Here is a 23,572-nt window from a genome sequence, read left to right as displayed (position 1 = left end):
CCAACCTAATGGCCACGCTTCTACCCACGAAATGATCGCTCCGTGGCTAGAATGACAAACGGTCACGGATGCTCCTAATGGCGTTACTTTCATCCATTCGGTCAAATTGGCCGCCTTCCGCGTCAGCAATACGTATATCGCAAAGTTTTTGTATGGAAATGACGAATTTATCATTGCATTTTCTATAACCGGGAAACAGCCGAGACGATGCATAATTCATCGACGTGTATCGTCTTGTATCTGCTGGAAGGTCAGTAAAAATGGGCTCGGGAGTCTCTATCCAGAGAAATCAAAGAACGTAACACCCTAATTCACATGCTAAAGGCGCGCACAATGATGTGGCATCCAGTTTTATTGCTTGATCAGAATATAACATTATATTGGAATGTTCTGGGCGTGTGTTGTGTCCTCTTACAGCGCTATCACTGCAAGAATAGTAGGAATACGCGAAACTCGCATTGTTTTGCCACAAAAACGCACAAAAATGCCAATTAACAGTCGCTTTGCTTAAAGTAACCACTAATTAATAATTATTAATGACAAAATTGACAAAAACTTGTCATTTCCGAAGTGAAAATAGTTTTTTGGATGTGTTCAATTAAGCGCAAATGTTTTGATTTTTTAATGTTTTGATTTTTTGTGATATTATTTGCAAGAGTGCAATTTTTGGCAGCATAAGCGCGCTGTAGTTTTGGTGTGATGCTAAGCAATGTGGCAGAGGATCTACCGTCAGGATTACCACCTCCGCAACTATTGGTCCAGTCGTCCTTACAGCGCGCTCACCGCCGTCGCGCTTTATTCTTATGGAATCACAGATGTCCTATAAAAATCCCAACAACACGGATTTGTTTCCACACATATTCTTTCCACATTATAGAACGGCGTGCAAGCTAATAAAAGCGGAGAAGTGTGTTATTATGTGCTTGTTATTCGGATTCCCCCCGAGCAGTATAAAACTTTTATCACCGTCAACAAAAACTCAATTATCTTAAAAAAGCGAGATCTGACAGGACGTGAATGGCCGCGGTCAGAGGTCGAGTCCTCTCCGAGGGTCAGCAAACAAGATCAAAACGAGAGCAGCAAGGTGCAGCGGCAAGTGGTCCAGCAACACGGCTGGAATTTGGGGTGCAAAGATTAAATTCAGATCGTGTTGGTCACCCCTCGACAGGTCACAAAGGGGCGCGATGTCAGGTTTTACATATAAGACAAAACGTCTTGTTAGTGAGAAATTCCATTGTCCGAGAGCATCTGTCTGATGCGTATCTTGATGGAATGAGGGGCGGCCATTTGCTAATGTAACTCGTCAATCTCGGCCTAACAGACCCGGACTATTCCGGGATCTTAGAGACGCAGGACCGCAAAGTAAACATTGCCTCATCCGCATTGTCCAGGATAGATTAGTGTGCTCTTCGACCGCATACTAATTTATAAAGGGATTTCGCACACTGAGGTCGCAGTTAAGGTCTTCAAACCCACTTAGGGACGGCTGAGGCACTAAGCACTAACCGCTGCAGCTCTCGAACCAACTTTATTGACAATCTCTACAATAAATTACTCAATTAATAGTTTAAAACCCCATTTACATAGATTTAACCAATTTTATGCCCAGCCGGCTCTCCGGCCCTACTTGTGCAACAACGACCCCAAACACTCTCAAGTCACAATAAATATAAAACAAAGAAAAAATAAAACAATAAAATATACGAAATAATTTTATTTTCACACATGTACTAACACTAAAAATCCAAATTTAAAATGATAAAATTAAGGCTTCATGTGGATCTAGTTTCAAAATAGATGGATCGACGGCAAATCTAAGTTAAAAAAATTATTAGTTCGTCTTCAATGTAACTCTAAAATTACTTACCCAGTATCCCTGGAAGAGTCAACATTCGTTAGAACAATTTTATTTGATTTTGAAATATCTTCGGTGACATCCACAGTGGCAGTATCATTTCCTACATTAAAAACCAAAGCTAAAGACGATCCATTTAAACTTCTTTTTATTAAAACCGTGTACTCATTGACCGCTTTCACGGTCACATCTCCGGAAATAAGAGTCGGGTTAGCCCTTAATTGAGCCAAAGCTTTGTACACTTTGAAATGGCTCACAGAATCGGCTTTCTCCTTCTTCAGATTAGTTTCAACGTATTTTTCGCTGACTGGTAGCCATGGTTTGGCTCCGGTATTGAACCCAGCGTTGGTAGAATCATCCCATTGGTAAGGTGTGCGTTCAAAATCTCGACTAACTTTATCGAAAATAGCTGGGTCTCGAGCACTAGGATCTTGTCCTTCTTCGTAAGACACTTCACCATTTTCTTGCCCGATTTCTTCACCGTTGTATGTGACGGCAACTCCGGGAAGTAGGGATTTCAACATATTGAAACCGTCAGCGTTTGCAACACCAAATCGGGTGGCCACTCTGTGGTTATCATGGTTTCCTAAAACCCAGTTGGAGGTATAGATCTCGGGGATTGCATCCAACCATTTGTTGACAGTGTTAACAATGTCTTGAGCGGTTGAAGTGATGTTGATGTCAGTGATTAGATAAAAATTGAAAGTGAAATGGGCCCCCAATTGGCTACCGTCGGCACTACCATAATAGAGCATTGTATGGTTGATGTCTGAATAAGCTTCAGTCATGAATATCCTAGAGTCACCCCCATTTTTGTTGGTGTAATCATCGAGTAATTGTCTCCATTGATAGACCATATCAAACGTTTCAGGCAAGTCTTTGGTGTAAATGTGGTCAAGGTATTCATAATCTGTGTCGTTGTAACCCGGAATGTTTGATTTGGGTTCGTCGAGAAGTTCCTCGTTTTCGACCAAATGGGGAATGGCATCAACTCTAAAACCATCCACCCCTTGGTCCAGCCAAAATGTCAAAACGTCCTAAAAGGTGCACAAATATTGAAACATTACTATTGCTACAAAAATAGAATACCTTCATTGCTTGCACTACTTTAGGATTTCGGTAATTGAGATCAGGTTGGGCTGGGGCGAACTGGTGCAAGTAGTACTGTTGACGTTCTTCACTCCACGTCCAAGCTGAATTTTTAAAATTGCTTATCTAAATATAGAAGAAACTTTATTATATAAAACATGTCAAGGGAGATGTATAATACCCAATTATTTGGAGGCACTCTGTTACCATCATCATCAACCTTGGCATTAGCCCAAACATAATAATCGCGATATTCTTCAACACCATTAACCGAATCTATGAACCATTGGTGTTTATCACTTGTATGATTGGGGACAAAATCCAAAATAACTTTAATTTTTTTGGCGTGAGCTTTCTGAATCAATTCTTTCAAATCATCCATTGTCCCATAATCCGGATCTACGTCCCTATAGTCACTAATATCGTACCCCTGATCCACTTGTGGTGACTTAAAAATGGGTGACAGCCAAACTGCATCAACTACCGCATCCGTGAAGTGGTCCAGTTTTTCGATGATTCCTTGAAGATCGCCAATACCATCGTTGTTTGAGTCTTTGAATGATCGTGGGTAGATTTGATAGAAGCTGGCATGTTGCCACCAGTCCAAACTTCGAACTTGTTTGTTCAAAGTAGCAGCATTTGCTGCTGAACAAATCGCGAAAAGAAACACTAACTGTAAGATTTTAAACTGCATTGTAACTAATAACTGGCCACAAACACGCACGCAAGACTTTTATACTGGTATAGGACACGTAATATTGATCACAGATTAGATTTGAAGCACTTGACAGAGACTACAACTGGTTACGGGTAAATTTCTATCACGCGTTGGTATTTGCACTGATTTTATCGATAATAAACATATTTTTGACAGCATTCATTTTTAGGCGACAAGAAGGTAGAACTATGAGTATACTGTGCACACTGTTTAAACGAGTGAGCGAATGTAAAAATTTGAAACCATTTTTAAGAACAATAATGCAGTGAAATCTCCGTTAACGAATACTCTAGATAGCGTACACCTCTTCACAACGGACATTTTTGTAAAAAAACATGAAAAAAATTAAAAAACTTTTCTACCATGGACCTTCTATTATAACGGACGCGAGCAATAAATGTTTTTCCCATGTCATACAAAATTTACCTCTTATAACAAACAAACTAAAAGAGTGGTGGTGCAAAGAACGAATATTTGTTTTATGGCCTCTCTACCTATGTGAAAATATATAAAATATTCTATATCGAAAATCCAGAATTAAATATAGACCAGTGTATGCATTTTTTTTTAGAAAAACGTGATGATAAGAATTATGAAAACGATAGTTATAAAGGGAAAATTTGCCCTTACACCACAGTAAACAATGTTGGTAAGCCATACGAAAATATACAAGATATACACAAATTGTTTTTTATTACTGTTTGAATATTCTGAAAATGCTCAAAAAATAGCTGAAATAAGGAATGTATCATGTAAAAAATGTAAAATGTATTGTAAAAGACACGGCCGTAGATTTTTTAAATAAAAAATCAGTTCTTTTCCTTTTTTAATGTAAAAAGATTTTAAGTATTAATAATAAAAAGTCTAATAAGAAAAAAATTATTATCATGAATTTTACAGGTATCAACATGGTCAAATTAAATACATTAGGTAAACAAAACATACATAGTACTTCAGTTATTCAAGTATTCTTGGTACGAGTAAAATATTTTTTCTAATATGTACCTATTTTTGCTGTTATTTTTAGTTGGAATATATTTGGTGGACACTTAAATGATGCTTTCGGATCCCTATAAATAACACATTTTCCGAATATTATTATATTAGGTTGAGAAATTAGCACATTATAATTTACTTTTTGTGGTCACATTGTCATATTACAGTTACACACATTTGTTTATTTAAAAAACAAAAATCTGTTTATATTAATTTTGCTCAACTTCCATTAGTGGACACCTCTCCATGGATAGCTTATTAAAAATTCCCAAACGATTTTCCCGTTTTTGAGAGACGTTGCTCTAAACAAAATGTTTTTTTTACAATTGGATATTGTTTCCATGTTAAATCATTACCTCTCAAACCAATTTTTGTCCCGTTTTAAATATTTGTTACCGGCTTAGTTAATAATTTTACTGTTTATATGAAAAAACTTAACGTACATATGACAGAATTGTAAGTAAGTCATATACAAAAACCCAAAAAAAAATGTATCACACACTCATTTTCATTTCAAAAATACAGAACAAAGAAAGAATTCTTCGTAATATATACAAAATAACTTTATTTGCATACAAGTACTAACACTTTATAAAAAATACAGACTTAAAATGACAGGATTAAAGCTTCATGAGCTTCCAGTTTCAAATTCGATGGTTCGACGGCAGATCTAAGATAAAAAACTATTAGTTCTTCTTCATTGTAACTCCAAAATTACTTACCCAGTATCCCTAGAAGAGTCAACATTCGTTAGAACAATTTTATTTGACTTTGAAACATCTTCAGCGACATCCACAGTGGCAGTATCGTTTCCTACATTAAAGACCAAAGCTAAAGACGATCCATTCAAACTCCTTTTTATCAAAACCGTGTATTCATCGACCGCTTTCGCGGTCACATCTCCGGAAATAAGAGTCGGGTTAGCCCTTAATTGAGCCAAAGCTTTGTACACTTTAAAATGGCTCACAGAATCGGCTTTCTCCTTCTTCAGATTAGTTTCAACGTATTTTTCGCTGACTGGCAGCCAAGGTTTGGCTCCGGTATTGAACCCAGCGTTGGTAGAATCATCCCATTGGTAAGGTGTGCGTTCAAAATCGCGACTAACTTTTTCGAAAATAGCCGGATCTCGAGCACTAGGATCCTGGCCTTCTTCGTAAGATACTTCACCATTTTCTTGCCCGATTTCTTCACCGTTGTATGTGACGGCAACTCCGGGAAGTAGGGATTTCAACATATTGAAACCGTCAGCGTTTGCAACACCAAATCGGGTGGCAACTCTGTGGTTATCATGGTTTCCTAAAACCCAGTTGGAGGTGTAGATCTCGGGGATTGCATCCAACCATTTGTTGACAGTGTTAACAATGTCTTGTGCGGTTGAATCGATGTTGATGTCAGTTATAAGCACAAAATTGAATGTGAAATGGGCCCCCAATTGGCTACCATCGGCACTACCATAATAGAGCATTGTATTGTTGATATCTGTGTAAGCTTCAGTCATAAATATCCTAGAGTCACCCCCATTTTTATTGGTGTAGTCATCGAGTAATTGCCTCCACTGGTAGACCATATCAAACGTTTCAGGCAAGTCTTTGGTGTAAGTATGGTCAAGGTATTCATAATCTGTATCGTTGTAACCCGGACTGTTTGATTTGGGTTCATCGAGAAGATCCTCGTTTTCGAATAGAAAAGGTATGGCATCAACTCTAAAACCATCTACCCCATGGTCAAGCCAAAAAGTCAAAGTGTCCTAAAATAATTTGAGCAAATACTAAGACATTGCTTATGCCTTCAAGCAAATATAGTACCTTCATTGCTTGCACTACTTTAGGATTTCGGTAATTAAGATCAGGTTGGGCTGAAGCGAATTGGTGCAAATAATATTGTTGACGTTCTTCGCTCCACGTCCAAGCCGAATTTTTAAAAAGGCTTATCTAAAGATAGAAAATTTTAATTACATAAAAAATGATAAGAAAATTGTAAAATACCCAATTATTTGGAGGCACTCTGTTACCGTCATCATCGACCTTGGCATTAGCCCAAACGTAATAATCGCGATACTCTTCAACACCATTAACCGAATCTATGAACCATTGGTGTTTATCACTTGTATGATTGGGGACAAAATCCAAAATAACTTTAATTTTTTTGGCGTGAGCTTTCTGAATCAATTCTTTCAAATCATCCATTGTCCCATAATCCGGATCAACGTCCCTATAGTCACTAATATCGTACCCCTGATCCACTTGTGGTGACTTAAAAATAGGTGACAGCCAAACTGCATCAACTGCCGCATCCGTGAAGTGATCCAGTTTTTCGATTATTCCCTGAAGATCGCCAATACCGTCGTTATTTTTGTCTTTGAATGATCGCGGGTAGATTTGGTAGAAGCTGGCATGTTGCCACCAGTCCAAACTTCGAATTTGTTTGTTCATAGTAGCAGCATTTGCTGCTGAACAAATCGCGAAAAGAAACACTAACTGCAAGATTTTAAACTGCATTGTAAGTAATAACTAGCCACAAACACGCACGCTACACTTTTATAGTAGTAGTGGGACAGGTAATATTGATCCCAGATTAGATTTGAAGCACTTGACAGTGACTAAAACTGGTTACGGGTAAATTTCTATCACGCGATGGAATTTGCATTTATCTTAAACAAATTTTTAAACGACACTCACTTTGAAGCGTGAAGTTAAAAGAAGTAATGTGGTTTATTTAAAGAATTTAACGTTTTATGTATAAAGGAAATAATTATTTCAAGTAGGTTTACTACCACAGAAACTTGAATAATGCAGTTCTTTGTTTACATATAAACAATATAAAAAAAATGATAATAACATGAGAAAATGTGGAATCTTTTCACCAGGTCGTAGTGGTCAAGCAGGACGGTCATGTAAACAAACCTTGAGTGTTTTTAAAGTCATCAAATTCCCGGTTAATTGTCACATAATAATCCTCATCAGGTCGAGAGAATGTCACCGTTGGTTTCAGTTTAAACGACACAATATATCCGAAAATAAATACAAAAAAACACTTTCAGTGCTTAGCAGTAGACGCTCTTGAAAAAAAAATTAAGATATTACTGCAATTCTCAAGAAGAGCCAACACTTTTTAATGTTTTATGTAATTCAAAAATTTTTTTGGTCGGTGTCACACATCGACAACCCCTTTGTATTTAATTTTGTTGAGAATAAGCACAACTAAAGCACCATTACAGGAATTGTAAAATAATCCTTACAATCTTCAAAACCATTAAGTGAATCAATTATATTATTAAAAATTGATATTATCCACTCGTATAGTTTGGTGTAAAAACAAAAAGAATTAAATATTTCTGGAATTCTTTTTCTGAATTCTCGTAATTCCTCCAAATCGTTTATTGAATTATAAATTAAATCAATCACCCCAAAAATCGCTCATGCTTCCTTAACGCAAAGACAAAAGTAAAAAAAAATCCAAATTTTTACAAAGAATTCAGTATTTATAACGCCAATTCCCTCATTAAAACACCTGACGTAGATGCGGTAGAAAAAGGCGTGTTTCCACCAATTGGAGTTAAATGGCTTTTTGGCCAAATGTAGATTCATTGGAAATAAAAGCTGCGAGATTGACAAGTGAAAGAAAAAGCTTTGCGTTCTTATAATCACTAATAATGACCGTTTTATTAATGGAATGGACGTAATTCGATCTTTAGGCAAACAGACGTCCCACATTATGAGAGGGTTCTTTATGTAAAACGTTCAAGTACAAAAGACGAATTTCTAAGACACGTCCTTTTTGTTTTTTTAGCATTTGTATGCCCGTGACAATCATACCTAGCAAAAGTGTTATCATTGATAAGGGACTAGTTGATATCGTAGAAACAATGCCAGGTCAGAAGGCAATTTTTAATGGAAAATTGCGACACGCAAAGTTGCAAGTCAGTGATACATAACAACAAAGTAATAATTAAAGATGTAACTAAATCATCCCCTTGCCACGTCTCGTGATCTCAAATAACTGTGTCATGAATTTTGATGAAGACAAATCTAGTTATTAATTCCGGAGAAATAAGAAAGGTAATTATTTTCAGTCTTGAGGTGCCCTTTACAAAAATACCCACACCAAGAAACTGATCTCATTAAAAAGGAAACTCCCTCAACTGATTTAAAATGTAGATTAAATTATTCATACTAGTTATACATATTTATCAAACAACTGACAATTCACCAATACGAAACAAGCTGTTGGTCATAGAATAGTGTGAGAAATTCCATGCAAATTTAACTAATTTAGATCAGATCCGTCAGAGACGACATCGGGCAGCAGTATCCGAAATATTACACTGAATCCTCTCGATTTAGACCCAAAAGCCGGAGTTACACCCTATCAATTATAACAACCAACAAAGTCAAAAACTAACCCAACTAACAACAAAGCAGTAGTTTTGCCAGACATATTACGATTCAAGCCTCGTACAAGGCATCTTTTCGCCAGAAATCGAGCCATAAACCAGCGCAATGTTCGCAAACATGCAACAGAACGTCGCACATATGTTATGTTAATGTGTGTTGTTTTACAATCGTCGGGATTTCGCTTCGGCTGTGTGATCTGGGCCGAAGGACTCAAAGACGGCTTGTCAGGAAGGGGCAAGTTAGCCACGGGGCAAGGGATGGAAGGTCGGGTTTGGGGCTTACACGTATTCCACATCTGCGGTATGCATTATTCATGTCCGGCCTGGCCGCTGTCCTAAGTTCTCCAGCCCTCCGCCGCATGTCCCTGTCTGGAGCGACGGACAAGAAATCGAACCCTTGCTAAATGGCCACTGACATGCACCCTTCGCAGATAGAACGAAGGGCCAATCACGGCGCCTTGGTGCAATCTGATTAATTTAGGCGGTTTGTGAAAGTTTCTCCAGATAAAAAAATTAACACTACAAGTATCAATCAATTCAACGCCCACGATAGCATCTCAAATCAGATAAGGTCACGTACACGAAGTTCCCATCGCCTGATTTTATCTTTTTGGTTTTGTGTATCATGCTATTATTATTTTTAAACTTTGAAAATTGATAGATTACATTCAAAGCCCCTTTCACCCGATAATAAATCTCCGCAGTTCACACAAGCCTGTGCTTGCACAATTTTTATTTTTATGCAAAATTCTCTATAACTTTCGAGTCAAGATTTTCGATTTTTTGCCTTTTCTAAATCCTTTAGCTAAACTGCGGGTTACTATAGTTTAGGATACGAAACGAAAAAAAAAAGTTGTAAAGAAATAAATTTCATACACAAAAATCCCCACTTCAACTATTTAGGGCTCAAAGCCGTTTAAACAAGGGATTTGTTTCATCTTATCGGTGGTCAAGAAAATTAATTCTCTTCTTACATTTTTGTATCTTCAACCGTATTCTCTGCATTCTCAAAAATACAACGTGGTAAAAATAACAATAAAACGTGTATAAAAAATTCCGCGACACCATATTTCTATCTTCTACAGTTTAGGTATACATTAACTTTCCGTTACTTGACCACCGGTAAAAGCTTCAGCATCTTTGAACGTTTTTGGGGCCTAAACCGTTGACAATAGAGATACAACTTTCTTCCTAAAATTTTTCTTGCAGCGATTTGCAAAATACGGGACGAAGCGCAAATTTTAAATAATTTTTTTCCATGTTTTTTATGAAAATTTCTCAGTGTGTTGAGAGTACTCCTGTAATGTTTTTGAGTTAAAAAAATCCTGAGATTTTGTATCTCTTTTCTTCACCAAGTTATAGTCCTCTCTATGCCACAAGTAGAAAGGTAAAGATTTATTTCGAATGCTTTGCTTTAACTTTGTAAAATAGAAGAATATCTGCATAACTAAATAAACATTTTATTTTACAATCAGACAAATCCATTAAAGTAATACTAAAAAAAGTTAGTATTAAATATTTTAGTAAAAAGTTTAATTTTCGTTGTGAAGAATTATTTATACTTAGTTGTAAACAAAAGATTACGGAGCTTAACAGAAATTATTAAATTAAAAACTTAATACACAGTCAGAGATAAAGGTAGTGGAAACACTTTTTCGAAAACAAAATAAAAAATTTACTACTAAAAAATTACATTGATGTGCACACCGTCTTATACAGAATGCTCAAAAACGAGCCCACGAACTCAGTTGTTGAGAAGCATCTGTAGATTACAGAAAAAAAATTTGAAAAAATTCCTAGTCATTTTTTAAATTTTTTAATTTTTTGTCATAGATAACGTTGCCACATATCTTTGTTGAAAATTCGTTATTTATTACTAGTTTTATTGCATATAATTTTTTTTACTATTTTTACCTTTAAATGTAAGCAATTCTCTAGCCCAGCGTTTATCAACCAGTGGTTACCGTATTTTTTAGATGAACTTTAGATGAACAGAAAAAAATAGCAGCAGCTCATCGTCTCCGTAGGCCACAAATTGTGTTTGGTAATTGTTGTTGTCCGTAAAAAAACAACATAAATGTTGTTTCATGTTAAAGATTCGTCAAAATTTAGACTTTTATGGATTCTAGATAGACTTTTGTTTGTTGAACACGTTATTATCGAACACCCGAAGACAAATATCACCACTTTGTGACTATAACAACAGAACCCAATGCTTGTTAATTGGAAAAATAAGAATTTCACATAAAAATTTTTATGAAAACGAACGCTTCTACTGAAAAAAGTTATTCGTCGAAGGAAACAAATTTTAACTGAAATAGGCTTTAAGTTAAAGCAAGTTATAAATTCTTCTTCGGTCTGAGTTTAAAAATAAAATTGATATTTTTTTATATTCCTTTGTAAAGTACAATCTTCATTTAATTGCTTTTACTTTTACATGATTATTTTGTAATTTCGTTACTTTCTTCTTAAAAATGGAAATTGCAGTGTTAAGTAAGAACTTTTTATTTCCATATTTACATCACAAACTGTTATCGATACGGAATTTGCCCCTGTTTCTGTATTTAGATATTCATTTAGGGTTTTTTTGCTAACGCTTAAGGACTTTTTTTTTAAATAAATCAAACACTGGACATGACTTGCTTTACTAGAATTTCTAAAATTTCGTTAAAACTATTTAACATGTGTCCGTTTAAAAAACATTTCTGATTTAATACTTACTGCATACTGTTGCCAATTTTAAAATAAAAAATTGTTTTAAAAAGGATAAAAATTTTTAAATTATTAGTTGGTTTTAATTCACATTTCATTCAGTTCAAAATATACAACAAGGAAAATAAACGTCCGACCAAATTTTATTGTTTTGTCAATTTCTGTCCGATTTTAGAAAAGGGTCACAAGATGAAAAAGTTTGGAACTACTGCTCTAGCCCAAATCATTGAGTTGGTGCTCCGGTTTTTGAGCACCTGGTATATAGCGTGTAAGAGAGTGGTTTAGCAAAATATCAAATATTATAGGTAGATAGAGAATGGCAAAGACAAATCGATTAAGTAAAATTTATGTAAATCAAAAATCCATACTTTTCTGAAAAAGTCGTTCAGAAATTAAAGACTCAGAGAACCGCTGAACTATAATTATAAAAATTTGCGTAAATTGTAATTTTACTGGCAAAACAGCAGGTGTAAATTAACTTCTTGGCCCACTACATTATTCTTCTATTTCAATTTTTTCAAATGAAAATGTTAGTCACAATTTTGAAAAATTCTCAAATTCTCAAGTGCCACCTCTTCCTTTTGTTTAAAGGCATTGGCAACTTATTTCACCTGTTTTATGCTTTAACGGAAATTAAAAATATATATCGTACCAGTAGATTTTTTTTCAAAATTTTCTGCGATGAGAATTAAGCGAGATAATCGCTTCGAAATTGCGATGTAATAACCGCTTCTTGGCATGGAATCCTCTTATCACTAAACCCTCTCAATCACCAAAAACTTGACAGGTATTATAACATTTTTCACACATCTTCCACAAAATCAAAAATGTACTACTTTTGAAGTTTGAATCGAAATGACTTGTGTTAGAGAGCAGATACAGAGAAACGGTTTTCACTATTGTAATAAGCTTTTTCAATACTATCATTAAAGACACAGGTGTTTTCGCTTCAGCATCTTTAGGTACACGTCTTTGGGGCTTAAGCGATTGAAAGAGAGAGAATTTTATTAAAGGAGATTTAATTCATAACAACTTATAACAACTTTCTTCCTAACATTTGTCCTTATATCTTTAAAAAATATGAGACGAAGCGGGAATATTAAGTTATAATAATATACTCCAAGTTAGTTGTAACAATCGTGCGTTTTAATAACTCGTCTTCCGTAATTTAACCTTAATTAATTGTATGCGATCGTGTTCTGTGTTTAGGGGCATTGTCTGGCTAAAAAAGCGTAAACAATAAAGCATATCGATAACAAATTCGTTGCGATCGGCTCCGACAGCGATATAATTGAATGGGCCGCGGCGGCACAAGCCGAATATTGTGCTGGGACAGAGGGACTTGAGCTATTTGTTTCTTTCAGGATGCGGAAATCGACGCCCCTGACGTGTGTGCTTAATAAATTTATTTTATTTTCGCTCCGCCTGGGATTGAAAGGCCGAATGAAAATTTCTTTCGTCGGTCGCCGCTTTTCAAATAATTGTCGAAAAAATGACGCTCGCAATGAAATGGTAATGAAACCGCAGTCGTGATGCGGTGTCACATTCTGAGCGTGTGAGAGGCGCGGAAAGGAAGGTGTATGTTTGCGAATGGGGCTGTCAAGGAGGCCGTACGAGTCCCTTGGGGGGCCTCGAGGTCCTGCTCTTGGCTCGCACTTCGAGACTAAAAACCCCATCCTTGCTTTTCTTACTGGCCTTGCCCACCTGATCCCGCGCGTTTATATAAATAATTTCGAAAGTTTGCCGCTTTGGCCCTACAACTGCAGTCGTTATGGATTATAAATAACTACGGCTCGGGTGCGTAATTATCGCAGGGGGAAAGTGAAGCACGAGAAAAATTAACACGAGCAGCCAAGACGCTCCACGTTTAATCAACTAATTCATACTTAAAATTAACAACAATTAGCCAAAAAATCGGAAAAAACTGATTATGTTTATTATTACTTCAAACATTTAAACACTATTTAATCAACGTTGCGTTTCCTAAAGGCCATAAAGTTCCAAAACCATTCTGATTCCTTTCTTCGAGAAAATGTCAACGTGGACTTCCACACTGGCTGTACCTTGGTGGTTTGAAATACTGATGGCGTTTGTGGCTCCATGATATCTGCCAAAATTCAGTAACTTAACTCTGGTGACGGCATAACCCGACACTCGAATTTGGTGGCTCAAGTGTGTATCTCCATCGTTGGTTGTTAAAATTTTCGTAGTTATTGGACGTTCGTTCGGGTACTCTCCAATTGAACAAATCCCGTCACCATAATTTCCCTCATCGGCTTGTTCAGGTTTCGGAAAATAGTCACAGTTAATACTTGGGTAATCTGGGACTGGGACTGCAGTAGTTGTGGTATTGGTCGAAACGTTACATGTAACGTAATTCGAAACAAACAAAACTAAGCACAAAAAATAAAACATTGTTACTGGTCGATGGTTTGCAAAATCACTGACTTATTATTGAAAAAAGATAAAAATAATGAAACAGGAAGCTCTCGACACCTATCAGCTCAGATAAAAAACAATAACGATACAATTTTAGTTCACAGAATTGCATTTTATTTGTTATAAACTGTTCAGAAACTGGCGAAAAATATACTTAATTATTTTTTTTTACAAACAGGCTGACCCAGGGGTGCGTAATCGGTCTTTTTATTATTTGAAACATTGCTACGCCGTTTTCACTATCCGATAGATCGAGTTAAAGTCAACAAACTAAAAATATTTTTATTGTACTGGGTGAACCAAAGTTACATTTTTTTTTAATAGAACACCCTATAGACTTTTGCATAATTGGATTCTATGCAAGAAAATAAATAATGTGATTTTATATAAACTATTATAGGTCTATCTCTTTTCGTTTCGAAGTTATTCAACTTTTCGTTATAAAAAAGACCAATTTTTGAAAAATTACTGCCAAGTCGCAACAGAAAAACTCAGAATACCCTGTAGTTTTAGCAATTGTCGACTTTTACTTGAAACACGCAGATAATGTACGTAAGTACTAGATAGTACCTGTCTGAATATTGCCGATAAGAAAGTTGAGCAAGAATTTTGATTATTATGAAATATGAAAAAATTAAATAAAATAACTACTGTCCTGTTCTTAGTATACAGGGTGACCCAGGGGTGTGTAATCAGTTTATAACTTTTTTTGGAATTGAAATATTGCTATGATGTTTTAATCATCCGATAGATCGACTTAAAGTCCACAAATTAAAAATAGTTTTATAATGCAAAGGGTGTTTTTTACAGGGCGATGAACCAGAGTTATATTTTTCAAAATGGAAAACCTTATATATTTTTGCATAACTGGAATCTACACTAAAAGAAAATTTAACTTTGTACAAACTATTACCGTTCTACCTTTTTTCGTTTTAGAATTATTCAGTTTTTCGTTATAAAGAAGACCAATTTTTGAAAAATCACTGCAAAGTCGTCTATAAATATTTTCCGACAAATTTGCAACAGAAAAATTTAAAATACCTTGTAGTTTTAGTAAATAGACGACTTTTACTTGAAACACGCAGATAATGGACAGGGTGTGCCAAAAAGCAAAAAGTTGAACAAATGGAACAGCATGTGTTTCTTTACACGTATCGATGCCATTTTTCATAAGCTTCCTAATGATATGCGGTTTGTATAGCAAATTTTAAATATTTCATAAGGTGTTCAATTTTTTATTTATTTATATTATTAATTCTTGATGAGCAAAATTCATTTATGTATCAAGTAATAATTAGATTACTAATATAATTATCCACATTAGTACATATCAAAAAATAATTTACCATTTGACTGATCAGATTCTTGGATAACAAATTTTCTTGTAATAAATTCATTTTTTTGAAAAATCTCGAAAAACATTTTAAATTTGTTATGCAAACCCCATACCGTTAGAAAGCTCATCAAAAATGCTATCGATACATGAAAAAAAAAAATACAGGCTGTTCCATTAGAAAAAATTAGTTATTCAACTTTTTGCGTTTTGGCACACTCTGTATGTTATTTGTGTGCTTTAACCAAAAGTCGCCTATTTCCTAAGACTACAAGGTATTTTAAATTTTTCTGTTGCAAATTTGCTGGAAAATATTCATAGGTGATTTTGCAGTGATTTTTCAAAAATTGATCTTCTTTATAACGAAAAACTGAATAATTCTAAAACGAAAAAAGGTAGACCGATAATAGTTTGTACAAAGTTACATTTTCTTTTGGTGTAGATTCCAGTTATGCAAAAATATACAAGGTGTTTCATTTAAAAAATATAACTCTGGTTCATCATCCTGTAAAAAACACCCTTTGCATTATAAAACTATTTTTAGTTTGTGGACTTTAAGTCGATTTATCAGATAATAAAAACAGCACAGCCATATTTCAATTACGAAAAAAATTATAGACCGATTACACACCCCTGGGTCAGTCTGTATACTGAAAACAGAACAGTAGTTATTTTATTGAATTTTTTCATAATTCATAATAATCAAAATTCTTTCCCAACTTTCTTATCAGCAATATTAAGACAGGTACTATCTGAAGTACTTAAGTAAGTTTCATCATTTCCGGAGGACACTTGCTTCAAAAACGATCATTTTTTAAATGTACAGTTAAAAAAAGCTTACTTTCCTCTTGATTACGTTTATAGGAAAAAATTAGCGACTACGATATAGATAAATTCGGGGGTAAATTAAACAACTTGAAGTGTTTATAAAACAGTTTATTTCTTAACGAATTGTACAGTGTTGTGAGTCACTTTTCGGTTTATTAAAAATAATAACATTTAAAGAATTTTTTATTAGCAACTCACCAATAATATAATTACAAACTGTAGCCATAAATTTCCCACATCATTCTTATCCCTTTTCCGGAAAATATGTCAATTTCAATATTGGCACTTCCGATTCCGTTTTCGTCATTATAAATATGAAGCACTTTGGTTGCACCGTGAAATCTCCCCAAATTGATTAATCGTATACGTGTTACCACACTTCCCCGAAAAGTATAAAAATCGTAATAGATGCGAGTTTGTCCATCAGAAGTCACAATGAAATCTCTTAGGAGTAGAGTTTCTCTAAAATTTCCCTCGATGTAGCATTCGGCATCGCCATAATTACCTTCATCAACATCCGAGTCTTGTGGAAAATATTCACAGTATTTGAATGGATCAGGCGGTGTTGTGGCCTCTATGCTAGTTGTTGTCGTTACGGGATTATCACACTTGGTGGACAATCCCAGGATTAGCAAAATCAAAATACGCCTTAGCATGATTTAATGTATTGTGCACTAACCGTTTTCTGTAATTGCGAGATAGTGTTATCGTAATCTGTTTCGTTTTGCAAAAACATTTCATAACGTCCTGTTGGTCTATTTGTGTTTGCGACCGGAGATATAACCGGGGAATATATCAAATAATAAAGTCGACTGTAAATGTAGCATACCTGTGGTATAGTTGTCCTGTTTGATCCGGAGTCCTGCGGCGTATTCGAGCCGGAGGCAGGTGGGGAGATCTGGAAGAATGTAATTTTGCCAGGACGAGTCCCCGAGGGCTCGCGGTTTTCCCTTTTTGCAAACAGTCCGGTCTCGACCACGACATGCTTAGACTGTGAAGGAGGACGATCCGGTCGCTCAAAGGAATTTTACTTAATAAAGAAAAAATAAAATACTCTTCTTGTGGTTTTATTGCTACTTTTATGTTTATTGATTCAGGACGAACATGCAGCTTCTTAACGACGAGCTTTAGCAACGAACCAACAATATTTCTAGTTTTATTATAAACACAATTGTTAATTTCGGAGAGGACGTAATCAAATGTAGTAATCCCGGCTTTCTTCGGAAATCTCATGAGGGTCCTTGTTTGAGAGTCATGTAAATCGATCGGCAAACTTTAGAAGAAAATTACGGAACGGTGCGTTTACAGTTATTTGTGCCTTTTGCGAAATCGGAATACCTAATGATTTTGAAATGTTTAAGCAAAGCCAACAACACGCAGATTTTTTTTATTTTTCACATACCTTTAAGGCAATCATTTTTTCGCTATATTTCCATGTTTTACATAAAAATTCAACTCATTTGAAACCACTTTATGCTTTTGAGCCAAATTGCCTAAGCTAAAGATTGAAATGTCCTAATGAACTTATAATCCTAGGTATTAACAAACAGCAATTTCAAGAATTTTCGCAGTGACTACTGACTGATTGGACTTTATCATGCAAAGTGGAACGTTTTTTTGTAAAACTGTTAATTCATGCCAGAAAACTCACTGTATTATGTATCTATAGAATCAAGATGATTCAATTAGAAATGCTATTAGAAAAAAATATGATTTAAGTTAGGAACTCGGTTAGGAATGATTTGTACTGTTATAGACTTTATTAACTGCTGAATGTACCTAAATTTGAGTTAAAGTCGAAAATGTGACCTCTACAAAAATTGCAAACAAAAAAATAGCAAATCTTAAAGATTAGTTCTTCAAAATCCATTACATTTGTCAGCTTCTCTTTCAAATATTTAAGTAATTTTTGTATTAGTTCCATTCTTGCATTTTTACTAAAATTACATTTAGAATATGTTTCGCTAACTTTATTTCTACGGATATCTAAAGGTTAGGATACAAAACGACATACAAATAAAACGTTCCCGTCCTCGATAGTTCCGTTAATATCGCCAGAGAGCGCAGGTGTTCCACTAGCGTCTAAATTTTCAACTGTTATCAAAAAAATACAGACAGAGCATTTCATTCTAAATAGTTAGACATAAACAAAATGCAAAAATTTTATCGTTAACTATATTTAATTTTCTATCTTTAACCATTTAGGCCCCAAAGTCGTTCAAAGACGCTCAAGCGACGGATTTGCTTCATTTTAAAGGTGACCAAGTATTGAAAGTTTTTCTCAGTTAACAACAGTGCAAAGCTCAACCTTGCTTAATTTTTTTAAGAAATTAGTGAAATGGCTGGATTTAAATTAATTTAAAACAATTTGGCGCTTAGACGGAATAATAGAGCTCGGATCGCCCTCATTTTTACTCAGTCGTACTATTTTTTTGGAGTCAGATAGTCCTGCTATTTTGTATCTCGTTCCGTTGTAATCCTCCGTAGTTTATTGTTAATATTCTAGGTGTTTGATTTCTTCATTTATAAGAATAAAAAACATTAGTTTTTTTAGGTTTCTGTGACCACAAAAATTCGTTTCTGATTCGAAATTGCGAATTTTTTGTGTAATTCAAAGGAAAATAAATAAAACACCCATTCCACCTCAACCTTTATTTCTCACTTCTTAGCTATTAAATATTCACCCTCAAAAAAATTACTCGTGTGAGCTCTACTAAACAATTTTATTACAAACAAAAACTTATCATAATTTAAATCAGTAATCCACTAAAGAGCGGCTACCGCGTTCCTCTCTCCTATCCCTATCACGGTCTCGGTCGTAACTATCTCTTTTATAGTCCCTGTCTCGCTCATAATCATCTCTTCTCCTGTCCCTTCTGTCTCTGTACACGACTTTTTTCTCGTTGCACCTTCTTGGCGACCTTGAAGCCCGTCTATCACGACTGTGATCTCTTCTTTCCCTACTTCTTCTCGCCTCTCGATAATCATCCCTTCTGCTTGCGTGCGGACTTGGACTTCGTGTTTTTTCATTTTTGTACGAATTGTATGTTGAAACGGTTGGGACAGGAGGAGGCGGACTCTTGCTTTTGCTAGAGTCGGAACTGGAACTGCTCGAAGAGTGACGTTTCTCCCTTTGTCTAAAAATATTATTTAATTGTTAATTTTCTTATTAAATTATTAACCACCTTCTTCGAGTTTTTATTGCTCGAGGTTCGTCTTCTCGATTCTCAACTGTGGGCGGCGGACTTTTACTTTTACTAGAATCAGAATCAGAACTATTTGAGCTTTTATTGCTATCATAAGCGTGGCGTTTTTCTCTTTGTCTAAAATTTCGATTTTTTTATTTGTTTTTGGGTAAAGTGGAAGTTTACCTTCGGCGCAATTTTATTGCCATTTCGCGCAACTCGTGCTCTCTGGTCTGCTGTTCCTGTTTTTCACGCTCTGTCTTTAACTGTTCCGCGATTTTGTCGGCTTTGACTAAAATTTTATTAATAATCAATGGCTTATTTCTTTGTTTAATTTGTTACATTGTTTATTTAATAAGGCTTGGCGTTTCCGTTTAAGGCGCTCTTGAATGCTCAAGTTCTGGCCAGTTTTCTGTAAACATTGCATCAAATTTAACTAAAAATTCGCAACAAAAACATACGACAAAAATTTTGTGTTAAAAAAAAGTGTACAAATAAATGGCTAGAATAAAACAATAATTAAGTGATTCTTACTGACTTTGATCACGGAGCCAGAATTACCATAGCCAGTCCATTTTTCAGAGTTGACCCTATAAAAGTCAAGTAACTACAAAGAAAAATAAAACAATCCTTAAAACTAACGGGCTATTTGCCACTCTCATTTCTTCGTCCTTGATGCTTGTATCGCTTAATTCTGACGAACTTTGATCACTTTTCTTCCGTCCGTAATATCGAGAAACGACTTTCGGCGGAGATTCTTTCTTCTCGGGACTTTTTGACTTTGATTTTTTCACAGGACTGGGCGAACGAGACGATGACGATTTTTTGCGATACTTTGGGGATGAAGAACGAGATTTACTTTTAGATGAAGATGAAGAAGTCGAAGATGAAGAAACAGACGATGAACTAGTGGAACGCTTACGACGATAACTGCGGCCTCTAGAACGAGACCGGGACTTCCTGTATCTAATAAAAAAATATAATAAATTTACATTTTTATTAAACTAAACGAAAACGACTATTTTACATGTTATGCTAGTGTTTCACAAAATTTAAATTTTTTTGCCTCAAATTAGAGCAACCATTTCATATTAAAAAAAATCATAACTAAAAATTAAAAGAGTAGTCGTAAAATTCTGCAGCTCATTTTACGCATTATACTAACTTTACACAAGATTAAAAATTTTGAATTTTTTGCCTAAATTAGGTTAGCCATCTTAAATAGGAATACCTAGTCTAGAAAAAATTATTCATAACTCAAAAATTAAAAGTCATTGAGCAAAATAGTTTGATTCAGTAAATTTCGCGCCGCATTTTACGTATTATACCAACTCTTTTTACAACACTAGATTATTCAAAAATATATTTAAAAAAAAAAATAAGTTGGAAATGGTGGATGCGCCGGGATATTCATTAACCAAAGTCGTAGAGCAAAACAGTTTGTTGCAGTAGATACTACGGCTCTTTTCACAAGATTTAAAAATTTGAATTTTTTCCCTAAATTTGGGTAGCCATCTCAAATAGAAATACTTAATTTAGAAAAAATAATTCATAACTCAAAAACTAAAAGTCGTTAAGCAAAACAGTTTGTTTCAGTGAATTGTGCGCCGTATTTTACGTTTTGTACCAACTCTTTTTACAACACTAGCTTATTCGAAAATATATTTTTAAAAATTTCTTAAATTGAAAAATGGTGGATGCGCCGGGATATTCATTAAAAATTCATAGCTCAAAAAACACAAATCGTAGACCAAAATAGTTTGTTCTAGTAAATTCTACGGCTCATAGTACCACAAAATTTAAAATTTTGAAATTTTTTGCCTAAAATTTTAGTGGTCCTTCACGTTCAGAATTTTTTTTAAACTCGCTCTAGCAAAGTTTTATTGACTTTTCTATGCCATTACAATCCTCTCGAAACATTAAGAATATAAAAAAGTCATTTGCTTCGATTTTGTCTGGTTTTTTGCAATTTTTTTCGAGATTTTTGTCAATTTCGGTACCCTGTACATTTGTCGGGCAATAACTCCGGAACTAATAGAGATAACCTCATTAAGTTTATTATCGTTGGAAAGCTCCATTAGATATCAATCTTTTTCAAAAAAAAACATCGTCCTCTGACTAATAGTTTTCAAGAAAATAGCAAACAAAAAATGTAAAAATAGGTAAAATAAGAAAAACAACAACGCTAACTTTTAATTGTTTCGCCGTAATCGGCGCTTGAAAAGCGAAAATTGCTACGTTTTCTCGCGTTTTTGGAAACCATAAGACTATAAGAGCACAAATTCAAAAAGCAGATTGAACTTGAAATTATCTATTTCTCTATTTTACACTAAGAAAATCATAACTCAAAACGGAAAAGGTGTAGAGCAAAACAGTTTGTTCCAGCAAATTCTACGATTCATTTTACGTTGTATATTAATTTTGTATTAATAAAACATTTAAAATATTAAAATCATTTCATTTTTAAAAAAATGTCTCACCTATCTCTTGAGATACTTCGCCGTCTTGCCCTTGAGCGACTCCTCGTATCTCGACTCCTTGACCGCCTTCCTTTATAATTCTTTTCTCTACTGTAACTTCTCCTATAAACTGTTCTTTCTGAACTAGAATTTCTTCGTCTCTTTTTTGCTTGCTTTGACTTATCATTGTTTGGTTTACTAGTCGAAGGGCTTTCTTCCTCATCTAAATAAAACGAGATTAAAAGCGCCAAAAACAGTAACAATTTAAATACCACCAAACGATGTGATGTATGTAATTTTGCCACTATTTTCCGGCGTCGGTGATTTCGAAGGCGATTTACTTTTCCGAAACGAAGGGTAAGTAGGTGATGTCCGTGCGGCGTAACTTGGAGGACTTATCACCCTATTAGCCAGACGTTTTTCCCTATGTGCTCTATCAAAAAAATTAGATAAAAAATACAGCTAATTGTGGATAAATACCGGCGCTCCCTTCGCGATTTTCGTCCTGAAAACAAGGCTTTTTCATGCTCTTCTTCTTTGGCAAGTCTGAAGCTTTCCGCCTCTTCAAGATCATTTGTAAGAAACGAATAAAAATCATTTGAGCTCATCCCAAAGTTTCTGCCGTGGCGATTCATTTCGTGTGCTTGAACCGAATCCATTTTTGAAACATTAATGGACAAATCAACGTCCAAATCAGAATCAGAATTGCCGTCTGATTCTTCATCATTGTGGTAGTCAGGGGCCAAAGTTTGTGCTAAAAATTCCGACTCGATTTTACCCCAACAGCGTTTAAAACCCACCAGTGTTGTCCTCGTAGTTAAACCCAATACTAGCACCTCCAGTCCTTTGCTCCTTCTTTGACTTGGACTCAGTGTAGCCAAACTGCTCCTCCAGATGCAATTGTTTCAAAAACTTCTCCTCATTGATGCTAAGGAACGAGTTTTGGGCAATAATCCGGTACCGTTCGTAATTAATTTGCCGTTCTTCAAACGTCAATTCCTCCTCTTCTTCCTTCTTAACAGGGGGGATAAAATCTAAATGTGCTCTTACATCAAAACGGTCAATTAAATTATCAGCTTGTCCTTGCCACGGCATCCTGTAACAAATTGATTGTCGCCCATTTAGTGTAATATAGGGGCTCACATTGCCGAAGCACTGTCTGCCGCAGCTGCGATGGAGGGGTCCAAGTGAATCTTGCATTGTCTTCCGTGGATTTGTAAAAACTGAGTTGGGTCGGCTTTCTATAAAACAACAGTAGATTAAATTGGATAGGAAATGAGGGAACAATACGATTTTTTCGTAGAAATCACGGCGTCGTTCTGCCCTTCGCCGATAGTCCACCAACATGCCACGAATTTTGCGTTCTTGTCGTCTTGCCTCATGCCACATGGTTTTTATGTTTAAAACTTGTGTAATCAACCGAAAATAACAATAATTAAGAGGCGGTTACAAGAAATAAAAATGCCATCACATTTCACACATCTGTCAACGCGCGTTGCGCTAACCCAAGGACGCGCTCACTTTAATTTTATGCTCCTAAAAAATTAACAATTTTTTAATAGCTC

At 35.2% G+C, this 23,572-nt stretch overlaps 3 protein-coding genes across 3 annotated transcripts; all 3 read right to left on the bottom strand.

The window, feature by feature from the left end:
- Positions 1 to 1,699: 1,699 nt before the first annotated feature.
- LOC664137 (maltase 2-like) lies at positions 1,700 to 3,671 on the bottom strand. Its single transcript, XM_015979488.2, has 4 exons — positions 3,126 to 3,671; positions 2,945 to 3,070; positions 1,868 to 2,892; positions 1,700 to 1,814 (listed from the first exon to the last, which is right to left on the bottom strand). The coding sequence occupies exons 1-4, from the start codon at positions 3,636 to 3,638 to the stop codon at positions 1,751 to 1,753; spliced, it is 1,728 nt and encodes a 575-aa protein (XP_015834974.2). The 5' UTR covers positions 3,639 to 3,671; the 3' UTR covers positions 1,700 to 1,750.
- Positions 3,672 to 5,203: 1,532 nt separating this feature from the next.
- Positions 5,204 to 7,200, bottom strand: LOC664111 (maltase 2). The gene is made up of 4 exons (XM_970127.5): positions 6,644 to 7,200; positions 6,464 to 6,589; positions 5,381 to 6,405; positions 5,204 to 5,328 (listed from the first exon to the last, which is right to left on the bottom strand). The coding sequence occupies exons 1-4, from the start codon at positions 7,154 to 7,156 to the stop codon at positions 5,265 to 5,267; spliced, it is 1,728 nt and encodes a 575-aa protein (XP_975220.1). The 5' UTR covers positions 7,157 to 7,200; the 3' UTR covers positions 5,204 to 5,264.
- Positions 7,201 to 19,000: 11,800 nt separating this feature from the next.
- LOC664094 (uncharacterized protein) lies at positions 19,001 to 23,521 on the bottom strand. Its single transcript, XM_008194469.3, has 12 exons — positions 23,298 to 23,521; positions 23,151 to 23,248; positions 22,808 to 23,103; positions 22,488 to 22,761; positions 22,280 to 22,440; positions 22,029 to 22,230; positions 20,191 to 20,514; positions 20,087 to 20,138; positions 19,891 to 19,960; positions 19,735 to 19,840; positions 19,549 to 19,686; positions 19,001 to 19,500 (listed from the first exon to the last, which is right to left on the bottom strand). The coding sequence occupies exons 1-12, from the start codon at positions 23,394 to 23,396 to the stop codon at positions 19,119 to 19,121; spliced, it is 2,202 nt and encodes a 733-aa protein (XP_008192691.2). The 5' UTR covers positions 23,397 to 23,521; the 3' UTR covers positions 19,001 to 19,118.
- Positions 23,522 to 23,572: the final 51 nt, after the last annotated feature.

This window comes from Tribolium castaneum, chromosome 9 (assembly GCF_031307605.1).
Source record: "Tribolium castaneum strain GA2 chromosome 9, icTriCast1.1, whole genome shotgun sequence".
NCBI classification, from domain to species: domain Eukaryota; kingdom Metazoa; phylum Arthropoda; class Insecta; order Coleoptera; family Tenebrionidae; genus Tribolium; species Tribolium castaneum.
Note: the sequence above shows the minus strand (reverse complement) of the source record. Positions and strands in the feature narration are given on the sequence as shown.

Bases quoted from the DNA above. Each gene is read 5' to 3' on its own strand.
- LOC664137 (XM_015979488.2), bottom strand. From the start codon at position 3,638: ATGCAGTTTAAAATCTTACAGTTAGTGTTTCTTTTCGCGATTTGTTCA. The intron at 3,071-3,125 runs GTATTATACATC...TTCTATATTTAG, and splicing joins GAGTGCCTCCAAATAATTGG to ATAAGCAATTTTAAAAATTC. The intron at 1,815-1,867 runs GTAAGTAATTTT...TTTTTAACTTAG, and splicing joins GACTCTTCCAGGGATACTGG to ATTTGCCGTCGATCCATCTA.
- LOC664111 (XM_970127.5), bottom strand. From the start codon at position 7,156: ATGCAGTTTAAAATCTTGCAGTTAGTGTTTCTTTTCGCGATTTGTTCA. The intron at 6,590-6,643 runs GTATTTTACAAT...TTCTATCTTTAG, and splicing joins GAGTGCCTCCAAATAATTGG to ATAAGCCTTTTTAAAAATTC. The intron at 6,406-6,463 runs GTACTATATTTG...AAATTATTTTAG, and splicing joins AAGTAGTGCAAGCAATGAAG to GACACTTTGACTTTTTGGCT.
- LOC664094 (XM_008194469.3), bottom strand. From the start codon at position 23,396: ATGTGGCATGAGGCAAGACGACAAGAACGCAAAATTCGTGGCATGTTG. The intron at 19,841-19,890 runs GTAACAAATTAA...ATAAAATTTTAG, and splicing joins AGCCTTATTAAATAAACAAT to TCAAAGCCGACAAAATCGCG. The intron at 19,687-19,734 runs GTAAACTTCCAC...TCGAAATTTTAG, and splicing joins GCAATAAAATTGCGCCGAAG to ACAAAGAGAAAAACGCCACG.